The 21,569-nt window shown below is 41.5% G+C and overlaps 1 protein-coding gene across 1 annotated transcript; it reads right to left on the bottom strand.

The window, feature by feature from the left end:
• Positions 1-20,005: 20,005 nt before the first annotated feature.
• Positions 20,006-20,573, bottom strand: LOC147424862 (uncharacterized). The gene is made up of 2 exons (XM_086499603.1): positions 20,409-20,573; positions 20,006-20,312 (listed from the first exon to the last, which is right to left on the bottom strand). The coding sequence occupies exons 1-2, from the start codon at positions 20,564-20,566 to the stop codon at positions 20,123-20,125; spliced, it is 348 nt and encodes a 115-aa protein (XP_086355729.1). The 5' UTR covers positions 20,567-20,573; the 3' UTR covers positions 20,006-20,122.
• Positions 20,574-21,569: the final 996 nt, after the last annotated feature.

Raw genomic sequence — 21,569 nt, 5'->3', positions numbered from 1 at the left:
TGTTATGTGTAATCGCTTGCCTTCAATCGACTTTTCTCCATGAGAACACGAAGAGTGACAACATGATCAATGGTGCTATGGCATCGACAAAAACCCACTTGTCCCTTTGCACGCTTGTCATTCTCTTCATCCCAATCACTCAATTTCATCTCCATTATGCACCCAAACAACTTTTCCATAAGAGACCCAATCATTATAGTCCGGTAGTTGTTTATATTCTTTACATCCCCTCGTTTATACAAAGGCTTAACCCAATTAGTACTCCAATCATAAGGCTTACCATGTTGAAGTGCAAGGTTAAACATATCACACATCCACTCATGGGTAAAATCTCCCATCCATTTGATCATCTCCGGCTTGATACCGTGAAGATCTCCCGCTTTGCGAGTGGCCAACTTTTCAAGCCCACTGCATACATCCTCAATAGTAAAAAAAAGGGCATACATGGGAGTGAACCATGAAATGGTATTTTTTCAGCCTTTGCTTGCTCATATAATTGCCTACAATGTGTGTACATGTCCACAAGACTCAAGTGACCAAAATTCCCAACCCTCTTGCTCCTCAGATTTCTCCAAAATCTTCCACATGCATGTGCCTTTTCTTAAACTTGAAAAAGTTGTTGCTTTATTTCCCATATTCTTCTCTTGTTTTGAATCAATGTCTTGTATGTATGAAAATGACTTTGATAGTTGTCTTTGTCCATAGTTGCATCAAGTTTTATCAAGGGCTTTCGAGTATCTAGACATTATTTCTCAAACCACCTTTTGTGTGATCTATTTTTGTCGATACCATGGAGATGCTTTATGGCAAAGAATTCTTCGGTATAAGAACAAATAGCTTTCTTAAAAGCTTCCCATTTAGTTTCCAATGGTGCATCATAATAAATCTTTGTCATCCATAAATTTTTGCTAAACCATTTCAATGTACATTGGTGCCCGTTAAAACTCCATACATAGTGATAATTTCGCTTTGCTTTGGCTGAGATTATCATGCTTAATTGCTTTGTCCACATGAAAGGTCAATACATAAGGTGTGATGGTTGGATTTGGGGGTCCTTTGGCCAAACATAAAACTCCTTATGTGATACATGATGGCTTTAGAGAGTAGCATATAGTCAATCACATTGTCCCCATTGTGAATATATTGGTTCCACTCCACAAAGATACACCATTGGCAATGAGCATACCCGTGCTATTACACATGTGTAAAAGTAACTTTCTATAGTGATCCGACTCTTTCTCATTCATTAAAGTACGATTATACAAGTGAACTTCCTCCAACTCCCTTGATATGTATGGTATAGAAAATTGTGAGTATCATGTTGAAATGTTTTTGTGCGAGCATTCATATCCCCAAATACAATAACATCACCTTCATCTTTGAAATAAGCAACATCCTCTTCTAAATCAAAAAATGAAATCATGATGAAGAATGTAGCAACCGGCTACAAAAATGGTTGCTCCTTTTGGTGTCATAATTTACAGCCATACATAACGTTTGTACTTGTCATCTTTCACAATTGATACAAAATCCTCCAATCCTTTCTTAACCAGACATGCTACCCCTCCTTGTCCTCTTTGTTGCTTGAGATTCTTTGACCACATCAATGAATGTACATTGTAATTCTCCAAGCTATTAATCCTTTGTGCATCACGCTCCCAAGTTTTAATAAGAAGTACAACATCGGCTTTTCTTGTTAGTTCATCAATGCCAACCACGCATTCCATGGGTATCCATTACAATTCCAAAATCATATTCTCAATTGTAACTCGGTCTCATATGTCACGTATCCCTATTTTCTCGAGAGACTTGCCTCCTCCTTGGGCACATTTTCTTCATGAAAGATCTCCTTGTTTTTATTATTCTTTTCCTCATATGCCTTGCGACGCATATTTTGTTGCTTAATAGTGCAATCTTCACATACAAAACATTATGTATCCCTTAAATAAAGCAAATTATTATCAAGGATAATCTTTCGCTTGGTCTCATCCGGTAGTGTGCATACAATTGGCTGTTCTCCCGAGTGAGGAGCTCCTTGATTAATCCCCACTCTATGTGCTCCATAGACAATAATTCCGGACATGCCAAAGTGGGTTTTGGAAAGATCTTCGATAACAATGGCAAGATAAGGAGGTGTCTCTAGCTTCTCTTCAGGAATTCCACGAATAGCAATATTCTTGGAACGTTGGTCCTGTTCCTTCAACTCCTCCACATCCACATTCTTAACATTCTTTGTTTGAAACATATCTTGCATGAGTGAGGAATTAGAAATCACATTGCTACCACATACATCAGCCCAAGACTTGTTTGTGCATACATTTTTTCTGTCGTATATATCCCGGCTCATGGTGTCAAATTTCTCCTCTTTAAATACATGGTCATGCTCTACTTTGCTCATCCGCTCCTTCAAAGCATTCAAGTCCACAAGAGAGCGTTTACATTCTTTGATTTCCTTTTCAAGCTGCATCAAACGTGTTGTTTGTATCTCAAGTGTCCTCTTGAGATTCTCAATCTCAACCACAAGTAGCCTTAGTGTGACATTCTCCATTGCAAGAGCTCGTACGTCTTCTCTTTGTTTGTTTATAGTCTCTTGCAATGATACCAAGTATGCCATGATCACGGTTTTCGATGTCATTGGTTGGGTTGTTGTGTTGCTATCTCCACACTTAGGAGATTTTGGATCATTTTCCACAATGGTTGTGGACGTTGTTGAATAAGAAGAACCCTTGCGAGTGCCAGAAGACATTGTATGTAAAATAAGAGATGAGAGTCAATTTTCTTGAACCTGTTCACTTTGGAGATGTTGCTACAAAAATGCCTTTCATAATCTGAATTTTTTTGTCTTCACTTCAATGCATAGAGGGCTTCGTGCTCTTTGATAGAGGCTATAGGTCACCCAAATCAGAGTTTGGATGAAGAAGTCATGATCAAAAGACTGAACTGTTGTCTGCTAGGTGAAAAAACGGCTTCGGGTTTTGTTGGGGAGAGAGAGAGAGAGAGAGGGGAAAGAGGGAGAGAAAGATAGAGAAAGAGAAGGAAAGAGAGAGAATATATATATATATATATATATATATATATATATATATATATATATATATATATATATATATAGAGAGAGAGAGAGAGAGAGAGAGGGAGAGAGGGAGAGAGAGATAGAGAAAGAGAGAGGAAAGAGGGAGAGAAATCAAGAGAGAGAGAGAGAGAGAGAGAGAGAGAGAGAGAGAGAGAGAGAGAGAGAGAGAGAGAGAGAGATAGGGATAGAGAGTGAGAGATAGAAGAGTGAAAGAGAGAGATAGAGGAAAGAGGGACACACACACACACACACACACAGATAGAGAGGGAGAGATAGAAGAGGGAAAGAGAGGGATAGAGGAGAGATAGATAGATAGATAGATAGTTCTATTATCAGCGTGGGAGGTCAAATATGACCTATGGGACCAAATGAACATGTCACGTGGTGTGAGTGGAGTTCATAAGTGACTCTCGATGCTCAAAAATGGCTGAAATGAGCGTCGCAATAGAGAGTCCACATCGTGGTGGGGAGAGGAAGGTATGTAGGGAGAGATCATGGCTGAATATATGGGGAAAATAGGACCTAATGTGGTCAAAAGCTGAGCACTCAAGTAGTGTGTGGTACTCACTCTCTCGCACTTGACGAGGACATAAGGTGCAAAGTCGATGACACTCCTCGCTAGTGCCCCAACGTCCTGTCTCGCAGCGTAGAGAATGGGAGCTAAGACGAATGGAGGCAATGGTGCGGATCACACTCAACGGGATGGGCTCAAGGATGTAGGAATCGGTTCGGTTACCTCGTTCCGAGAAGAAGAGAGATTTGTAGTTTGGGGCAACGTGTGTGGTGTAATGGCTGAAGCGAGAACCTTTGGATTTCTCCCAAGCCGTGATACATTGTCATTGTAAGAAGGCCTCATTAACTTGGGAGTCGATTGACGCATCCTTGACCAAGTGACATGCATCCCATCTTCCAAACCATTTCTTGATATCAAGCATCCACCCCGAACTTAGTATTTTGCTCTTGCATGTCTTTTGAACCATTTGACTTGCTTCATATGCGATTCTAGGAAGTCGATGCAAAGGGCTACGTTGTGTCTTACGCATGTACTCCACAACCCTTTGCATGCCCAAGACCTCAATGGGAAGCAATCCGGACTCAAGAAGTAAGAGCATGTAGGGTGTTTGTGTGTTGACTTGGAGAAAGTTGGTGAGAAAACGCTTTTGGACATTCTCAAACTCTTTCCAAGTAGACTTCCCGATGCTTCCACCCCACACCTCCACTCCATAAAGAAGCACCGGTGTCACCAATGTGTCAAAGAGGTACTTTTTGAGAGCCCAACACTTGATCTCTCCTGCATTGCACATGTTCTCAAATGCATAATAGGCCCTCTTTCCGGCTTCCAAGCGACGCATTGCACAATCCTTCCATTTATGATTGGATGGAACCTCAAGGCCAAGGTACTTGAAGTGATCTACCACTTCAAGTTTCTCATTGTTATATACAATGCATGGATTTTCATCATTGAGGGTCTTTACAAGCATAACTTTGGTTTTGGATCCATTCACGATCAGCCCGCTATGTAGGCAAAAGCGTTCCAAGACACTCATAAGCTTTTGTGCATCTTCTAAGGTATGTGCCAAGAGCACTACATCATCGGCATAAAGCAAAAGCATGATCACCGCATTTCCAATCTTAACCTCTTCTATGCCTTCTTGCTGCATAAAGTCAAGAACCATGCATTCCAATTCATCAATGAGTAGCCCAAAGAGGGTTGGGGAAAGTGGGCATCCTTGTTTGACACCAATAGTGCTTGCAAAAAATTCTGAAATTCCATATCCCATACGTAATCAACATATCACTTTTTGGTAGATGCGAAAGATTGCATGCATAAATTCTCTCGGCACTTGAAGGCTTTGCATACGTCTCCAAAGATTTCCTCGCGGTACCATGTCAAAAGCTTTCTTGAAATCCACAAAGCAACAATACAACTTTTTTCCTTTCAATCGAGACGCTTCCATAAGAACTCAAAGAGTGACAAGGTGATCAATAGTGCTATGATGCTTTCGAAAACCTGCTTGGCCAAGTGCACGTTTGCCATTCTTTTCAGCCCATTCAGTTATCTTCATCTCCATGATACATCCAAATAACTTTGCCATTAAAGAACCAACCATTATAGTGCGATAGTTGTTCACATTGTTTACATCTCCTCCTTTGTGCAAAGGTTTGATCCAATTTGCACTCCAATCATGAGGTATGCCATACTGAGGTGCAAGGTTAAACATATCGCATATCCAATATCGTGTTTTCTTGCTTGTCCATTTAAGCATTTCAGCCTTGACACCTTGAAGGTCACCTGCCTTGCGAGTAGCAAGTTTCTCAAGCGCGCGGCATACATCTTCAATGGTAAAGAAGGGAGACATAAACGGAAGGGAGCTACAACACTCCATCTTATCAACATTGGGTTGCTCATAGAGGTTCTTACAATGCATATAAATATCCTCAAGAGTCAAGTCACCAAAGCTCTCAACGCGCTTGCCTTTTAGATTTTGCCAAAACTTGCCACATGCATGTGCTTTCTCTTGTGCTAAAAGAAGTTGTTTTTTGACTTCCCACCTTCTCCTCTTCTTTTGAACAAGTGCTTTGTATGTGTGTGAACATTCCAAGTAAACTTCCTTGTCTTTGATTGCATCCAATCTTAGCAAGTGTTTTCGGGCTTGACTACATTCCATGTCAAACCATTTCTTCTTGGTGCTACCCTTCTTAGACCTTTTGCAAGACATGTGTTTCACCGAAAAGCATTCCTTCGCACAAGAGAAAATTACTTCTTTGAAAACTTTCCACTTGCATTCTAATGTTGGGCTCTCTTGATGCTCTATCATGCTTAACATTTGGTCCACCATATCAGCATATATAAGTGCTCGTTTGAAGTCTAGATGTAGGTACAAATGATTCACATCATGATTGGAGGCTACATGCTCGGACCGTTTACCACACTTGAGGTCAATACATAACATCCTATGATCCAATTCCGGATTCCATTCACCAAGTGTAAAGCTTTGTATGCATTCTAGAGTGGCTTCCGAGAACAACATATAGTCAATCACGCTAGCACCGTTGTGCTTTCTACATGTAAAGTCATTGGTGCCTTGCCATAGAGATACACCATTTGCAATGAGCATTCCGGTACTATTGCACATATGTAGAAGTGACTTTCCATAGTGATCCACTTCTTTTGCATCATTAGAACTTCGATTATATATGTATGAGTCATCCATTCTTCTTGAGACATGCGGCATGTCTACTTGTTGTGTGTCGTGTTGTAACATATTTGTGCGAGCATTCATGTCTCCAAAAACAATGACTTCACCTTGGTCTTTGTAATGAGCAATGTATTCCTCTAGTTCAACAAAGGGCCGATCTCTATCCATATTCAAGCAAGCATAAAAGTTGGAGTCATAGTGAGGAATGTAGCAACCGGCCACAAACATGACTTGACCATTTGGTGGGCTGATTTTCAGCCATAAGTAGCGTTTATACTTATCTTCTTTGACAATGGAAACATCTTTCAAACCCTTTTTGGTCATACATGCTACGCCTCCTTGGCCTCTTCGTTGCTTTGCATTTTTGGCCCACATCAAAGAATGCACATCGTATTTGTCAAATCCAAGAATTCGTTGCGCATCATGCTCCCATGTTTCGACAAGAAGTATCACATCGGAGTCATTGGTAAGCTCATCAATGCCAATTCCCGCATTCCATGGATACCCGTTACAATTCCAAAAGCTTATTCACAAGCGTGAGTTGGTCTCATAGATCATGTGTCCCTATTTGTTGGGTGGACTTGCATCCTCCTTAAGTGGCTTTTCTTCTTGAGGTGATACCTTAACCTTCTTGCTTCTTTCCTCATATGCTTTGCGACGTACATTTTGTTGCATAAGAGTGCGATCCTCATATACATTACAACCTATTCCTTTGAGGTAGATCCAACCATTGTCAAGGATGATCTTTCTCTTTACCTCATCAGCCATGGTACATACAATAGGTCTTTCTCCCGTGCGAGGGACTCCTTGTTTTCCAACTCGATGTGCACCATAAGCCATGATTCCTGACATGCCAAAGTGTGTAGCAAAAAACTCTTCAATAGCAACTGCAAGAGATTGGGGTGTTTCCATGATTTCCTCCTTGATTCCATGAATGACGATGTTCTTTGAGCGTTTTTGTCGTTCGTGCAATTCTTGAGTGTCCACATTCTCTACATTCTTTGCTTGGACAACGGCTTGCATGATAGGAGATGTAGAAACCACATTATCCTTACATATATCAGCCCATGATTTGGATGCATTTCTCATCTCACATACATCCTGTCTTATTGTATCTATTGTTTCCTCTTTCAATACATGATCACTCTCAACTTTGCTCAAGCGCTCTTTCAATACATTCATGTCAACAAGAGAGCGTTTACATTCTTGAACTTCATTCTCAAGATGCATCAAGCGTGTTGTTTGCATTTCAAGAACCTTCTTGAGGTGCTCATTCTCCACAACGAGAACTCTTAAAGTATCATTCTTCATTGCAAGTGCGCGCAACTCTTCACCTTGTTTGTTGACGGTTTCTTGTAACGAGATCAAGTAAGCCATGATCATTGCTTCCGTTGTTGTAGATGATGTGGTTGGATTAGCATCCAAATTCCTTGGAGATTTTGCATCATTCTCCATGGAGAGTGTGGCTTTTCCACCCTTGCGAGTTTTGTCTGACATTGCCTTCAAGTCGGCAACAAATACGCAAAGTTTGATAGTTTTTTCAGTTCTGAGATGCTGTTACAGCAAATCCTTCCATTACACAAAAAAATTCTGTCTTTACATCAATGCATAGAGGGCTTCGTGCTCTTTGGTTGAGGCTATAGATCACCTAAATCGGAGTTCGGATGAGCAAGTTATGGTCAAAAGAGAGAGAGGGAGGGCCAGGGGGGAAAGAGGGAGATAGAGAAAGAGAGAGAGAGAGAGAGAGAGAGAGAGAGAGAGAGAGAGAGAGAGAGAGAGAAAGAGAGATAGGAATACAGAGGGAGAGATAGAAAGAGAAAGAGAGGGATATAGAGAGAATGAAGAGAGAGAGAGAGAGATAGGTAGATAGATGTTATTATCATCCTCGGAGGTCAAATGTGACCTATTGGACCAAAGTTACATGTAATGTAGTATGTGTATGGATGATGAGTGACTCTTGATGCTCAAAATTTTTGGTGATGAGAGTTGCAATGGAGAGCCCACACTTTGGCTGGGAGAGGAAAGTGTGTAGGTCTAAGTTATGGCTGAAAATGTGAGAGAAGCAAGTTCGGATGTGACCAAAAGCTGAGTACTCTAGTAGTGTGTGATACTCAAACTCTCAAACTTGCAGTTAGCATAATATGCACAATCGATTTGACTCTTCGCCATTGCCCAAACTTCTTGACTCGCATCGAACGAAATGGGAGCTAAGCCGAATGGTTGAGGTAGTGTATATCGCCGACAAGGGGATAGGCTCAAGCATGTAAGTGTGAGTACGGTTTCCTCTTTCAGCGAAGAACATGGTTTTGTATTTGGGGGCAATATGGGTGGTGTAATGTATGAAACGTGACCCACCGGATTTCTCCCAAGACGTAATACATTGGTAGTGTAGAAAAGCTTCAGTCACTTGGGAGTCAATTGAAGCATCATGTAGCAATTGTAATGCATCCCATCTCCCAAACCACTTCTTTATGATCATTCCGTGCTCAAGCTCTTACTTTTATGCATCTTTTGAACTTTTTTGCTTGCTTCCCATGCAATTGTAGGAAGTCGATGGGAGGGATTTGATGCATCTTTATCATATACTCCAAAGCCCTTTCCATGCCCATAACCTCAATTGGAAGTCATCCTGACTCAAGGAGTAGGAGCATTTATGGTGTTTGTGTCTTAACTTAGAGAAAGTTTGTAAGAAAATGCTTTTGGACATTCTCAAACTCTTTCCAAGTAGACTTTAAGATGATCCCGCCACACACTTCAACTCCATAAAGAAGAACCGGTGTCACCAATGCATCAAAAAGATACTTCTTGAGAACCCAACACTTGATGTTTCCCTCATTACACATGTTCTCAAATGCATAATATGCTCTCTTTCCCACTTCCAAATGATGCATATCACATTCATGCCACTTTGTGATTGGGGGAGCCTCAAGGCCAAGGTACTTAAAGCTCTCAACAACTTCAAGTGTCTCTTTGTTGTACAAAATGCATGGCTTCTCCTTATGGTTGGTTTTCACAAGCATAACCTTTGTTTTGGATTCATTGACAATCAACCCACTATGCAAGCAAAAGTTCTCAAGGACAACCATAAGCTTTTGTGCATCTTCTAAAGTGTGTGCTAGAAGCACTACATCAACCGCATACAACAAAAGCATGATTTCCGCATTGCAATTAGTGACTTCTTCAATGCCTTCTTCTTGCATAAAGTCAAGTACCATTTGTTCCAATTGATTGATGCATAGACCAAAGAGAGTTGGTGACAACAGCCATCCTTGTTTAACCCCAATAGTGCTTTCCTTCATGAGAACATGAAGAGTGACAAGATGATCAATGGTGCTATGACATCAACGAAAACCCGCTTGTCCCTTTGCACGCTTGTCATTATCTTCAGCCCAATCAGTCAATTTTATCTCCATTATGCACCCCAACAACTTTTCCAGAAGAGACTCAATCATTATTGTCCGATAGTTGTTTACATTCTTTACAACCCCTCCTTTATGCAAAGGCTTAACCCAATTAGTACTCCAATCATAAGGCATACCATGTTGAAGTGAAAGATTGAACATATCACACATCAACTCATGGGTAAAATCTTCCGTCCATTTGATCATCTCCAGCTTAATATCTTGAAGACCTCCCGCTTTGCGGACTGGCCAACTTTTCAAGCCCACTGCATACATCCTCAATAGTAAAAAAAGAGGGCATACATGGGAATGAATCATAAAATGGAAAATTTTCAGCATTTGCTTGCTCATATAATTGCCTACAATGTGTGCACATATCCTCAAGTTACCAAAATTCTCACCCGGTTGGCCCTCAAGTTTCTCCAAAATCTTCCACATGCATGTGCCTTTTCTTGGACTTGAAAAAGTTGTTGCTTTACTTCCCATCTTCTTCTCTTCTTTGGAATCAATGCCTTGTACGTATGCAAATGACTTTGATAGTTGTCTTTGTCCATAGTTGCATCAAGCTTTATCAAGGACTCTCGAGCATCTTGACATTCTTAATCAAACCACCTTTTGTGTGATCTATCTTTGTTGATACCATGAAGATGCTTTATAGCAAACCATTCTTCGGCACAAGAACAAATAATTTTCTTGAAAGCTTCCCATTTAGTTTCCAATGGTGCATCATATTGAATCTTCTTCATCCATAATTTTTGCTCAACCATTTCAATGTACATTGGTGCCCGTTTGAAATCCATACAGTGATAATTTATCTTTCCTTTGGCTGAAATTATCATGCTTAGTGGCTTCTCCACATGAAAGGTCAATACATAAGGTGCTATGGTCGGATTTTGGGGACCATTGGCCAAACATAAAACTTTTTATGTGATACATGATGGCTTCGGAGAGTAGCATATAGTCAATCAAACTGTCCCCATTATGTCTCCTACATGTAAATCCATTGGTTCCACTCCACAAACGTACACCATTTGCAATGAGGATACTCGTGCTATTACACATGTGTAAAAGTAACTTTCCATAGTGATCGGAGTCTTTCTCATCCATTGAAGAACGATCATACAAGTGAACTTCCTCCAACTTCCTTGAAATATATGGCATATCAAATTGTTGAGTATCATGTTGCAATGTTTTTGTGCGAGCATTCATATCCCCAAATACAATAACATCACCTTCACCTTTGAAATAAGAAATGTCCTCTTCTAAATCAAAAAATGGTTGATCTCTATCCATGCAAGAATAAAAGGTGGAATCATGATGAGGAATGTAGCAACCGGCTACAAAAATGGGTGCTCTTTTTGGTGTCATAATTTTCAGCGATACATAACATTTGTACTTGTCATCTTTCACAACTGATACAGAATATTCCAATCCTTTCTTAACCATACATGCTACCCCTCCTTGTCCTCTTTGTTGCTTAATAGTGCGATCTTCACATACAAAACATTTTGTATCCCTAAAATAGATCCAACTATTATCAAGGATAATGTTTCTCTTGGTCTCATCCGGCATGGTGCATACAATTGCCCGTTTTGCCGAGCAAGAAGCTCCTTGCTTCCCTACTCTATGTGCTCCATAGACCATAACTTCAGACATGCCAAAGTGGGTTTTCAAGAAATCTTTGATAACAATGGCAAGAGAAGGAGGTATCTCTAGCTTCCCTTTGGGAATGCCACGAATAACAATATTCTTGGAACGTCCCTCCCGTTCCTTCAACTCCTCTACATCCACATTCTCAACATTCTTTGTTTGAAACATATCTTGGATGAGTGAAGAATTAGAAACCACATTGCTACCACATACATCAGCCCAACACTTTTTTGTGCATACATTTTTCATGTCGCATACATCCCGGCTCATGGTGTCAAATTTCTCCTCTTTCAATACATGGTCATGCTCTACTTTGCTCACCCGCTCCTTCAAAATATTTAAGTCCACAAGAGAGGGTTTACATTCCTTGACTTCCTCATCAAGTTACATCAAACGTGTTGTTTGCATCTCAAGTGTCCTCTTGAGATTCTCATTCTCAACCACAAGTACCCTTAGTGTGCCATTCTCCATTGCAAGTGCTCATAGGTCTTCGCCTTGTTTGTTTATGGTCTCTTGCAATGATACCAAGTATGCCATGAGCATGGTTTTCGATGTCATTGGTTGGGCTGTTGTGTCGCTATCTGCACACTTAGGATATTTTAAATCATTTTCCACAATGGTTGTGGACCTTGTTGAAGAAGAATAATCCTTGCGAGTGCCAGAAGACATTGTATGTAAAATAAGAGATGAGAGTCCATTTTATTGAACCTATTGACTTCAAAAGTGCTGTTACAAAAATGCCTTTCATATTTGAAAATTTATGTCTTTACATCAATGTGTAGAGGGCTTCATGCTCTTTGATTGAGGCTATAAATCACCCAAATCGGAGTTTGGATGAAAAACTTATGATCAAAAGAGTGAACTGTTGTCCACTACGTCAAAAAACGGGTGCGTTTTTTGTTGGAGAGAGAGAGAGAGAGAGAGAGAGAGAGAGAGAGAGAGAGAGAGAGAGAGAGAGAGATAGAGAGAGAGAGAGAATACCGACTTGGATATAAATGTAGATGCTTGTGGCATCACCTGGGAGCTCATGTATACAGTTTACAAGTTTTGGGATTGCCAAATGCACAAGACAGACATAGAGATTGGGCACTGCCTGGTCATATTGCCAATTGTGGCACTCCTCTTCAATAGTTTTCTATTCAACTCTCTTGTTAGCTCCTTGTATACATGAAAGATGTAATAAGCAATGGAAGTTGAATAGAAATCAGTTTTGGTGGATTAAAGTGTTATCTGCTATTTGGTGTATTTCCAATCAGTTTAAACTCAGAGTTTTTCTATGGAAAGTATGTACTGGGGTCTTGTCTACTGCATTTAATCTTCATAGGAAAGGGCACTAATGGTAAGTGTTGTGTATGTAAAAGGTATGAGAATGTCAGACATGTTTTTTGGCATTGTAAGATGGCTTCAGAATGGTAGAGATGGGCTAATCTCATGTGGAATACTGCTTGGGGTGTACATGTAACAAAGTTTAAAATCACTTTTTCTCAAGTGAACACTCACAAGGAGACTGCCTTGGAATTTTCTATTAGTCCTTCAGAGTATAGTTTTTATGGTTCATCTGGTCCATGAGGAATATGGTGTTGTTTGATAACCACATTGGGTTCACCCACATTGTTCGTATGTCAGTCATCTTAGGGATAGGATGTTGAAAGATTACTATGGTTTTACAAGACAGGTCCTTCATGGAGAGGATGCTACTGATCATTCAGAAGCTGAAGGTCAGAGGATGTGATATTATGTTAATGTAAATATATACAGTTCTGAGAGAGAGAGAGAGAGAGAGAGAGAGAGAGAGAGAGAGAGAGAGAGAGAGAGAGAGAGAGAGTTGCCTTTGTCCATAGTTGCATCAAGGTTTATCAAGGACTGTCAAGTATCTTGACATTCTTTATCAAACCACCTTTTGGGTGATCTTTTTTTGTTGATGGGCCATGGAGATGCTTTATGGCAAAGCATTCTTCAACACTGTTATAGAATTGATATTTTATTATCTATTGCAGCTGACAGGTGGCAAGATCATCAGCAGATAATGGATTATGCAGAAGGATGTTACATTTTATGTATATTTGATTATTCAAGTGCTCTTTGTGAGCTTTAGACAATTATGTCCGGCCGGCCAGTTTGTACTCATTTTGACCATTCAAGAATCTATAAATTAAATACGTGCAAAAGGGAAATGGTCACTCTTGCACGGGGGGAGATGGCACCCAGTGTCTGTATACTTCTTCTCTCCTCTCCCCTCTTCTCTCTCGCCGTGCCAGTGTAGCACTCCGCTCTAGGAGGTGCGCTTGCACATTCTTCCTCGCTCTATTCTGTTCTCTATCTCTCTATGTTCGTGTTGGGATCGATCATATGCATGTGCGACGATTTAGGAATGTTGATTTATCATTTTTATGGTATGTATTGTGCTATTATGAGTACTTTGCAGGGTAGCCATGCATCCGTCTATAGCAGTGGTATCAGAGCGAGGTGTCTACGCTCTTGGACTTGCAACGATGATGGTTATGGAGATCATTGTGAACCATTAAAGGTAAGTCATGCTCACTTGTACTTAATGTTTTCGTGTCTAATTTTTTTATATGTATGTGATTGTTATGAACCTCCTCGGATCATAAGTATTTAAGATTGTATAGGGATTTTAGATTTTTGTGATTAAATCAAAATCCATGTAGGTAAAGATACTTGGTCCTACGTTAATTAGCACAATTTAGAGCATAATAATAGTAGTAAATCTGATGCATAGAATGCGGAGAAAAAAAAAAGATTAGGCTACCACATCATTTATACAAGCTACATCTAAAATTATAGAATTATAATTAGACGAGGTTCGACTAATTTCTTTTGAGATATATATAGGAGAACAAGAAGAAGAATTAGTAAAGTAGATAATTTTCTCAACAGGGTGATCTGGGCTATATCAAGGCTTAGTGATACGGATTTTGTCAAAACAAACCTGAGAGAATAACATTATTTTGGGAAGAATTTTGAACCCAAGATTAAGCTCTAGAGAAGGAATAGGGATAATTTACGTGGAAAAGAAGCTCAAGGATATTTAAATTTTTATCCAGAGGTAAGTTACGCTCTGAAAATAACCAGCGGATAATTGTTGAGGCAATTATGTAAGGGGCAATAGCAGTCGGATCAGTGAATAACAACATTAACTGGGTCTTTCGGAGTCAGTAAGAAATGACAAAAGACAACACCAGGTCTTGGTAATGGCTTGGCGCTCGACCGAACACCTTGCGTACCTTTCTAGCAGTACTCATGGCACGTTTCACCAACACCAACCATAGCAGACATCGGTATTAACCCACACCATGCAAGGAATTCCCCTCGTACACACATCATCCATCTCTCGCTCGACTCTATCTCCCTTTCTCTCAATCTCTCTTCAGCCGCCGCCATGCAAACTAAGGCGTTCCCATGCGCACACACGAACAATAGCAGCTCTTTGACTTCTCACCTAGCAACCCGCGGTGCTTTTTCTTTTCTAACGTAGTGATTTTAGGTCGCGTCCCCCTCCACTGGAGTAAGCCACCCTCCATCGTTGCATGCATGCATGTTCGTCCTCCCAACCACTCTCGGGCTTGGCTCCATCCAATGCCACATAACACAGCCCTAATCTGAAGAATCACTCTGAGTTGCATAATTTACGTCTCTCTCTCTCCTCGTTCACTTGAGACATGCACATTTCTCCCACTTTCTCTCTCACTACAAGAGGTTGTGTGCTCTTGTGACGCTGTTAGCAACGTAAATACACTGGGTTTTTATAACCCCCGGCGTCGCTAAAATCGTCGCTAATAGCGTCTCTACGAGAGCGTCGCTATATGCGTCGCTATATAGCGACGCTCATAGCGACGGTCATAGCGACGGTTATAGCAACGTTTACACAGAAGTCTATAGCGACGCTCATAGCAACGCTACAGAGCCATAAATAGCGACGCACGAGATAATTTTTTTTTGGTGGCAGGGCATACCCATCAAGCATATTGTACTTGATTCACTTTTTAAAAAAAGTGCAAGGGTAGATAATAGACCCAAAATAGTCACCCACAAGACGCATTGTTTGCAAAATTGACAAGCGTAAAATTGACAATTGTACACATCATAGGCAAAATGAATTGATTGGCAAATTTAATAATGACAATTGTACAACATCATAGGCATAAAGAATTGATTGGCAAAATGAACTGCGGTGACAAATGTAATAATATATATGGTTCAAAAAGACGTATAAAATCCGTCTCATGATACATAAGCTATGAGAAACCCTAAACTAATGTTATCTAGCTATGGCTAAATTGACATCGTCTAGTCAGACGTCTCATCGCGTCCAAGCGGCGTATCTGTCGGATTCTGCAAAAAAAGACAATAAGACAGCTTTCAGTAAGTATAAACATATAACGACATTTATAAAACAATACAAAAAATAGAAAAGAGTAAACCCTAAAACTAACCATGCCGCCGCGAGAACTGAGAATGTCCATCAGGGCGTTTAAGCCCTTCCTGCCTGCGTACTCGCGCTCGTACGGTGTGGGATCACGTCCTGTCATCGACCACTGTCAAAACATACAAAGAATTCATTATGTTAGAATTAAAAAACTCATAAACCCTAAACTATCGAACATAAAGAGCAATGCAAAAACACTTACAAAATCGGCCTCAAATGATGCCCATCCACCGCTCCCCAAGTGGTGCGAGCTCCCTGCCTCTACTCGCGCTCTGGCTCCATCCTTTTGTTGCTTCCACTTGTCGGGATTCTCGCGCGCTGCTTTCTTCGCATTCTTCCAATCTTCTTTGGCCAGCCAATCTGGCATGTTCCACCCATGCTTGATTGCTTTTTGCACTTCGGAACGCTTGTGTTTGCAGTATTCGCACATTCGAATCTTCATCAGGTCTTCATTGAAGAGATGATCCCGTGTTGGAACGAGAAACTCATCATGAAGTATGCTGAGGACTTTGTTGTTTAAATCACTTGGTACTTCACTCCATTTGTTTAGTATGTAGTGTCTAAACAGCTGAGAGCAAAGACCACGCATGCGCGAGATCACCTTCTTGCCGTCATCATCCATGATGATGCCGCCGCTGAAGTCGACGGAGTAAGGCAAGCCCTTTGGCCAGTGACGCGTGAACCTGGGTGTCCCGACAGGGGTCTCTAGCGGCGTGTCGATGGGGGTACGGACGTCAGATGTCTCCACCAGCGTCTGGGCCCCGAAGCGAGGAGTGTCAAGTGGGGTGGCTCTTGGCGGAGTAGGTAGAGGTGTGTAGCTGCTAGGAACAATCAGCCATGCAAAACCTGGCATAGATGGCGATGCTGTGGCTGGTGTGGGGGCGGGCAAAGAAGGGGAGGGTAAAGAGCCTCGTCGAACACGAGGCGGTGTGGAGGCATCGGTGGCGGAATCCCCACAACAACTGCCACCGCCACCACTAGAGCACCGGTGTGTAGACGAGTGTGAAGCTCGTCTCGTCGACGCCGAAGCTTCGGAGCGCACCGAATACTCCGAAAGAGAGGGAGTTGCGGATGGAGTAGGAACGCGCGATGATGCGCCAGAGCGATGACGCTCCACGTACCACTGTCTCTGCTGCGGTGACAAAGAAGAAAGAAACTCCTCATCATCCATACCTGCATTAAACACACGAATATTTAAACTTAATATTGAATGAATAGAGTAGACAATGACGCAAAGACCATTAAATACAATGACGTAATGACGCATATAAATACAATGACGCAATGAATTGAGTGATAGAAGAGGCAAGTCGAAAACTCAGAATTTTCAATCAGAAGATGTGAGCGCGAGTAGAAAAGAGCGTTATACACCATGGAAGGTACTTAGAGAGCTAGAGCTTTTACAACACGGAGCAAAATTGTTCAAATACAATATTTGTGGCTTTCAGAGATCTCTCTCTCATCCTCGCATAACTCAGCATAACTTCCTATATCTATATAGAGCTCTCTGTTTAAACACATATCCTCTGTTTCATTTTGTAGCTCCTCTGCATGCACCCCATATAGAGTAGTAGCATCTTGATGCTCGTCTGGCACCACCGCAGCGGCTTCTGATTGAGCATCTTCTTTGATCTCCTCCATTGATGCCGTTGTGATTGGCACATGGTAGCCTTCATACATCCTTGCACTAAGAGGGGCTACCTCTATGACGTACCACCAGTTTGATGTAGACTTTGTAGGATGAAATATTACCTGCCAGAGCCACATAACTCACATGAGAGCTTTCAAGCACATAACTTGTAAAAGGGGGATGTTAACTATTTACATACTTACTTGTTCACAATGCTCGGGTAGTACGAAAGTGTCTCTTAGGTCAGTCCATTTCTTAGTAGAATCCACCTCAAGAAAACCAGACTCTCCTCTACGCGCAGTAGCGTTGCGACCCTCCATGATTATCTTGAACCATTGCACGTCGAACAAGTCGACAAAAAATCCTCTGTAATCGATCCTCAAAATCTCTTGCAGCGTGCCGAAGTAAGTGAGTTCCGCCACCACAGGATCTGCATCAGAGGAACGTCGTCAACTAGACTGTTCAAATTTTGCCATGATTCCACAATCTTGAGTAAAACGCTTTTTGTTGATTCGTTCCACCCTAAAATGTCGACCTTTACACCATGTTGCTGTGTATGACTTATACTACAACGAACAAAGATTATGAGTGGCCGTTCAAACGTTTAGAAATAAAGTCACTAGCTAGTCGTACATTGCAAACTTACCTTGGTCGTGCAACCCCTAGAGTACTCCCACTCTTCCTCAGTCACTTCGTCATCGCATTGCTGTGCGCTTTTCAATTGGTTGTGCAACCATCTTAAGCTCATGAAGGTTGGTAGGCTCTCCAGAACCGTTGGATAGTGCATCGGTGGTCGTCTTCCCCGTCTCCACTCGATTCGTGCCCTTTGTCGCTCTTGCTTTGCATCCTCATATTGTGAAATCCACTTTTGTATCACTGGATTGTGAAGCATGCAAAATCGGTTGATTTTAGCCTCTAGATCTTCCGTCATCTTCTTCTCAACATCGAGATTGCACATGACAATCCCAGATATGCGCTCATCATCTATGGTTCGCCATAGCGTGTCCCGGGCTTTATCAAATCCGTCTAGCCACTCTCCAATGTACACTAGGGACTTTGATACCAACCAACCTTTTGCCATGCTACCCTCCGGACGTGCCTTTTGACGCACATATCCCTTAAGCGTTTTCATGAAACGTTCTAAGAAGAACATCCATCTGGAATGAACTGTGCCAGCTATTTCCACCTCATCAACTATGTGAACAAGAAGATGCACCTGAATGGTTAGCATGGTAGTAGGAAAATATTTCTCAAACATGCACACAAGCTCCGCAGCATTTAATTTGGCGAATGGTATGGAGTCTACGTTGATCTCCTTTTGTGAGATCCATTGCACCAGGTTTGCAAGTTTGTAGATTGTGTTACGGATGTTGAGAGACAAACATCCCTCAATGGCAACCGGTAAAATAAACTGTAAAGTATGTGCAGCAATGATATTAAAGTCCACATTTTATGCAATGATATTAAAGTCCATTATGAACGTACCTGACACATTTTATGCCAATCGTGTGACTTCAAACCAGTAAGCTTTCCTTCTTTAGTAAAACACGTTCGGAGCGAGTGCATTACGCCAGTGGGGGTCCGCAAAGATCGAATGGTCTCTTTTACTGCGCGTTCTTGGGCTCCTGTGAAAATCCATGGTGCTTTAGGGAGTTTTATCAATCCATCAGACGCTGTTTGCGGCCAATATTGCTCCATACGATCCACATTTCTAAGGTCAACTCTGGCTCCCAAAGTATCTTTCTTGCCGGTTAGATGGTCCCATAGTAGATTACCCACATTCTTGAATATGTGCATTGGATCGAGCAAGTGATTGATCATGAGTCGGGGCCAGTATGGTAACTCGTACCATAGAGATAGTCTCTTCATCCCTGGAGGCAATCCGTCATCGCACATCTCCTTCTGCTCTAACCATGCTTGTGCAGACATTATTGGTGGCTCTCTTCCCAAAAAGCCGTCACGTAACACATGATTCTCTAGAAGATACGCTTGATGACCTTCGTAGATTTGCTTCTTCAGTGAGGGCGCCCTACGTGCATTCAGTCTAGGTCCACATGTGACACATGCTCTGTATCCGCTTGTTTGAATCCCTGCATGTATACACATGATAATAGATCAACTATGGGAAAAAACAAGATTTACAGTGTCTGAGTGAGGAGTGTCAATAGATCACCTGAGCATTCTGTTAGCCCGGGATAGTCATGCATGGTCCACATTAGAATGCCTCTGATCAAAGCACCGTCGTCCTGTGTGTCGGCTCATATCCACCACCTCTATGCCGATCCACAATTGTTGTAGCTCTTCCAATAGTGGACGAAGATACACATCCATATTCTCCACTTTATATCGCCCTGGCACAATCAAGCTTAGCCATAGGTGCCCCTTCTTCGTAGTCAACCACGGGGGAATGTTGTAGTTGACGATGACATCGGGCCATACACTGTAAGATGTTGATCTTTGACCAAATGGATTTACGCCATCCATAGCCAGGCCTAAGCACAAATTTCGAGCTTCCCTGGCAAAATCCGACCATGTTCCATCTATATGTTTCCAGGCTGCGCAATATGCAGGAATTCGTAGCACACCATCCGAAGATTTATTCTCCTCATGCCATGATGCTAGGGCGGCCATGGACTTACATTCGAAGAAATGCTTGATGCGAGGAAGCAGAGGAAAATGTCGCAAAACCTTTTGTGGAATTTTTGTCCCGTGGAGATCTACTCAATATCTTTCGGAATCACATTTCGGACACTTCTCCATGTCTATGTATTCCCCTCTGAAAAGAATGCAGTCATTAGGACAAGCGTGGATAGAATTGTAATCCATCCCCAAGTTTCGCAAAATCTTTCTTGCTTCATCTCGGGAATCTGGCATCACATTGTCAGCTGGTAGTATGTGCTCTTTAAGCAATCTACACAACATAAAAATACGATACAGTCGTGTAAAAATCTATCAGATCATTATACATTTAGAGTTTTATTAAAGTAAACTAATTGTAATAGATCACCTGAAAAGCGCTGTGACGCTAGTGTCACTCCATCCAAACTTTGCCTGCATGTTGAGAAGAACCAGGAGTGCTTTCAATCTAGACATACGTGCTCCATTATACAATGGCGTATCGGCTTCACTTTTCATATCATCATAGATAAGCCTTTCTGAATCCATGATCGTCTCGATCATTTCATCAATCTCGGGCTCAAACATTGCCTCGTTGGGAATGTGCTCTACATGATCATCCCCCGAGATGTCAGAGGCTACATCTTGTGGCCTCACATATGCTGCTTGACCAAAGCGCCTGCGAACACGTCTATTGGGTTGCAAGATTGCTGCTTGTTGGCCAGCGTCAGAGTCCTACGAGTTATAATTGGCAACAACTCGATCTATAATAGATGGATCGAACTCGCCAAATTCGCGAATGTGCTGCAAAGAAACACGTCTTGTCCGTCGCACAGCATGCTTGCATTGATTACAAGGACATAAGACCCTCGTTGAGAGATAGGTGTTTCGGTTGGACGGTCCCACATCCTCGTCACTACTCATAATGAGGATAAAAATCTTATAACCTGGACAACAAATTTAATATTCTATTGGCATTCTTCGTCTTATCTCTCTCTCTCTCTCTCTTTACCTCACATTCTCTAGTCATGTCCAATCCCCGCACACCTCGGTCTAGAGGTGCACGGAGATCAGAACCACCGGGTTATAATCTCGTCTTTATTGGTCAATACCTATATTTGTGGGTACAAGAAATCTACAGACCCACGTCTACATGATACTGCATGTAGTGGACAAAACCCCTTTGCCTCTTCTCTAGCTGTAGCACTTCACAGCATCTTAACATCTTTTCACTGTAGATCTTTTCACCGTTCGTCTAACTCTAAACCCTAAACCGTAAGTAATTCTTGTGTGGACTCGATCTAACGTAAATAAGCGTAAATCTAACTAAAAATAAACCTAAATCTAATTTAACGTAAGTCTACATCTAACCTAATCTTTAACGTCTTTTGGGATAGTTTCCTACGACGTTAAAACTCTCTTCTTCTTGTGTGTGTGTGTGTGTGTGTGTGTGTGTGTGTGTGTGTGGGTAAACCTAAATAAACCTAAGTCTAATCTAATATAACATAAATCTAAATCTAACGTAAATTATGTTATATTAAAAACAAAGAAC

The sequence above is a fragment of the Adiantum capillus-veneris genome, chromosome 25, assembly GCF_014529385.1.
Source record: "Adiantum capillus-veneris isolate H3 chromosome 25, ASM1452938v2, whole genome shotgun sequence".
Classification (NCBI taxonomy): Eukaryota; Viridiplantae; Streptophyta; class Polypodiopsida; order Polypodiales; family Pteridaceae; genus Adiantum; species Adiantum capillus-veneris.
The sequence above is the reverse complement of the archived record's forward strand: the minus strand, read 5'-3'. Positions and strand labels throughout refer to the sequence as shown.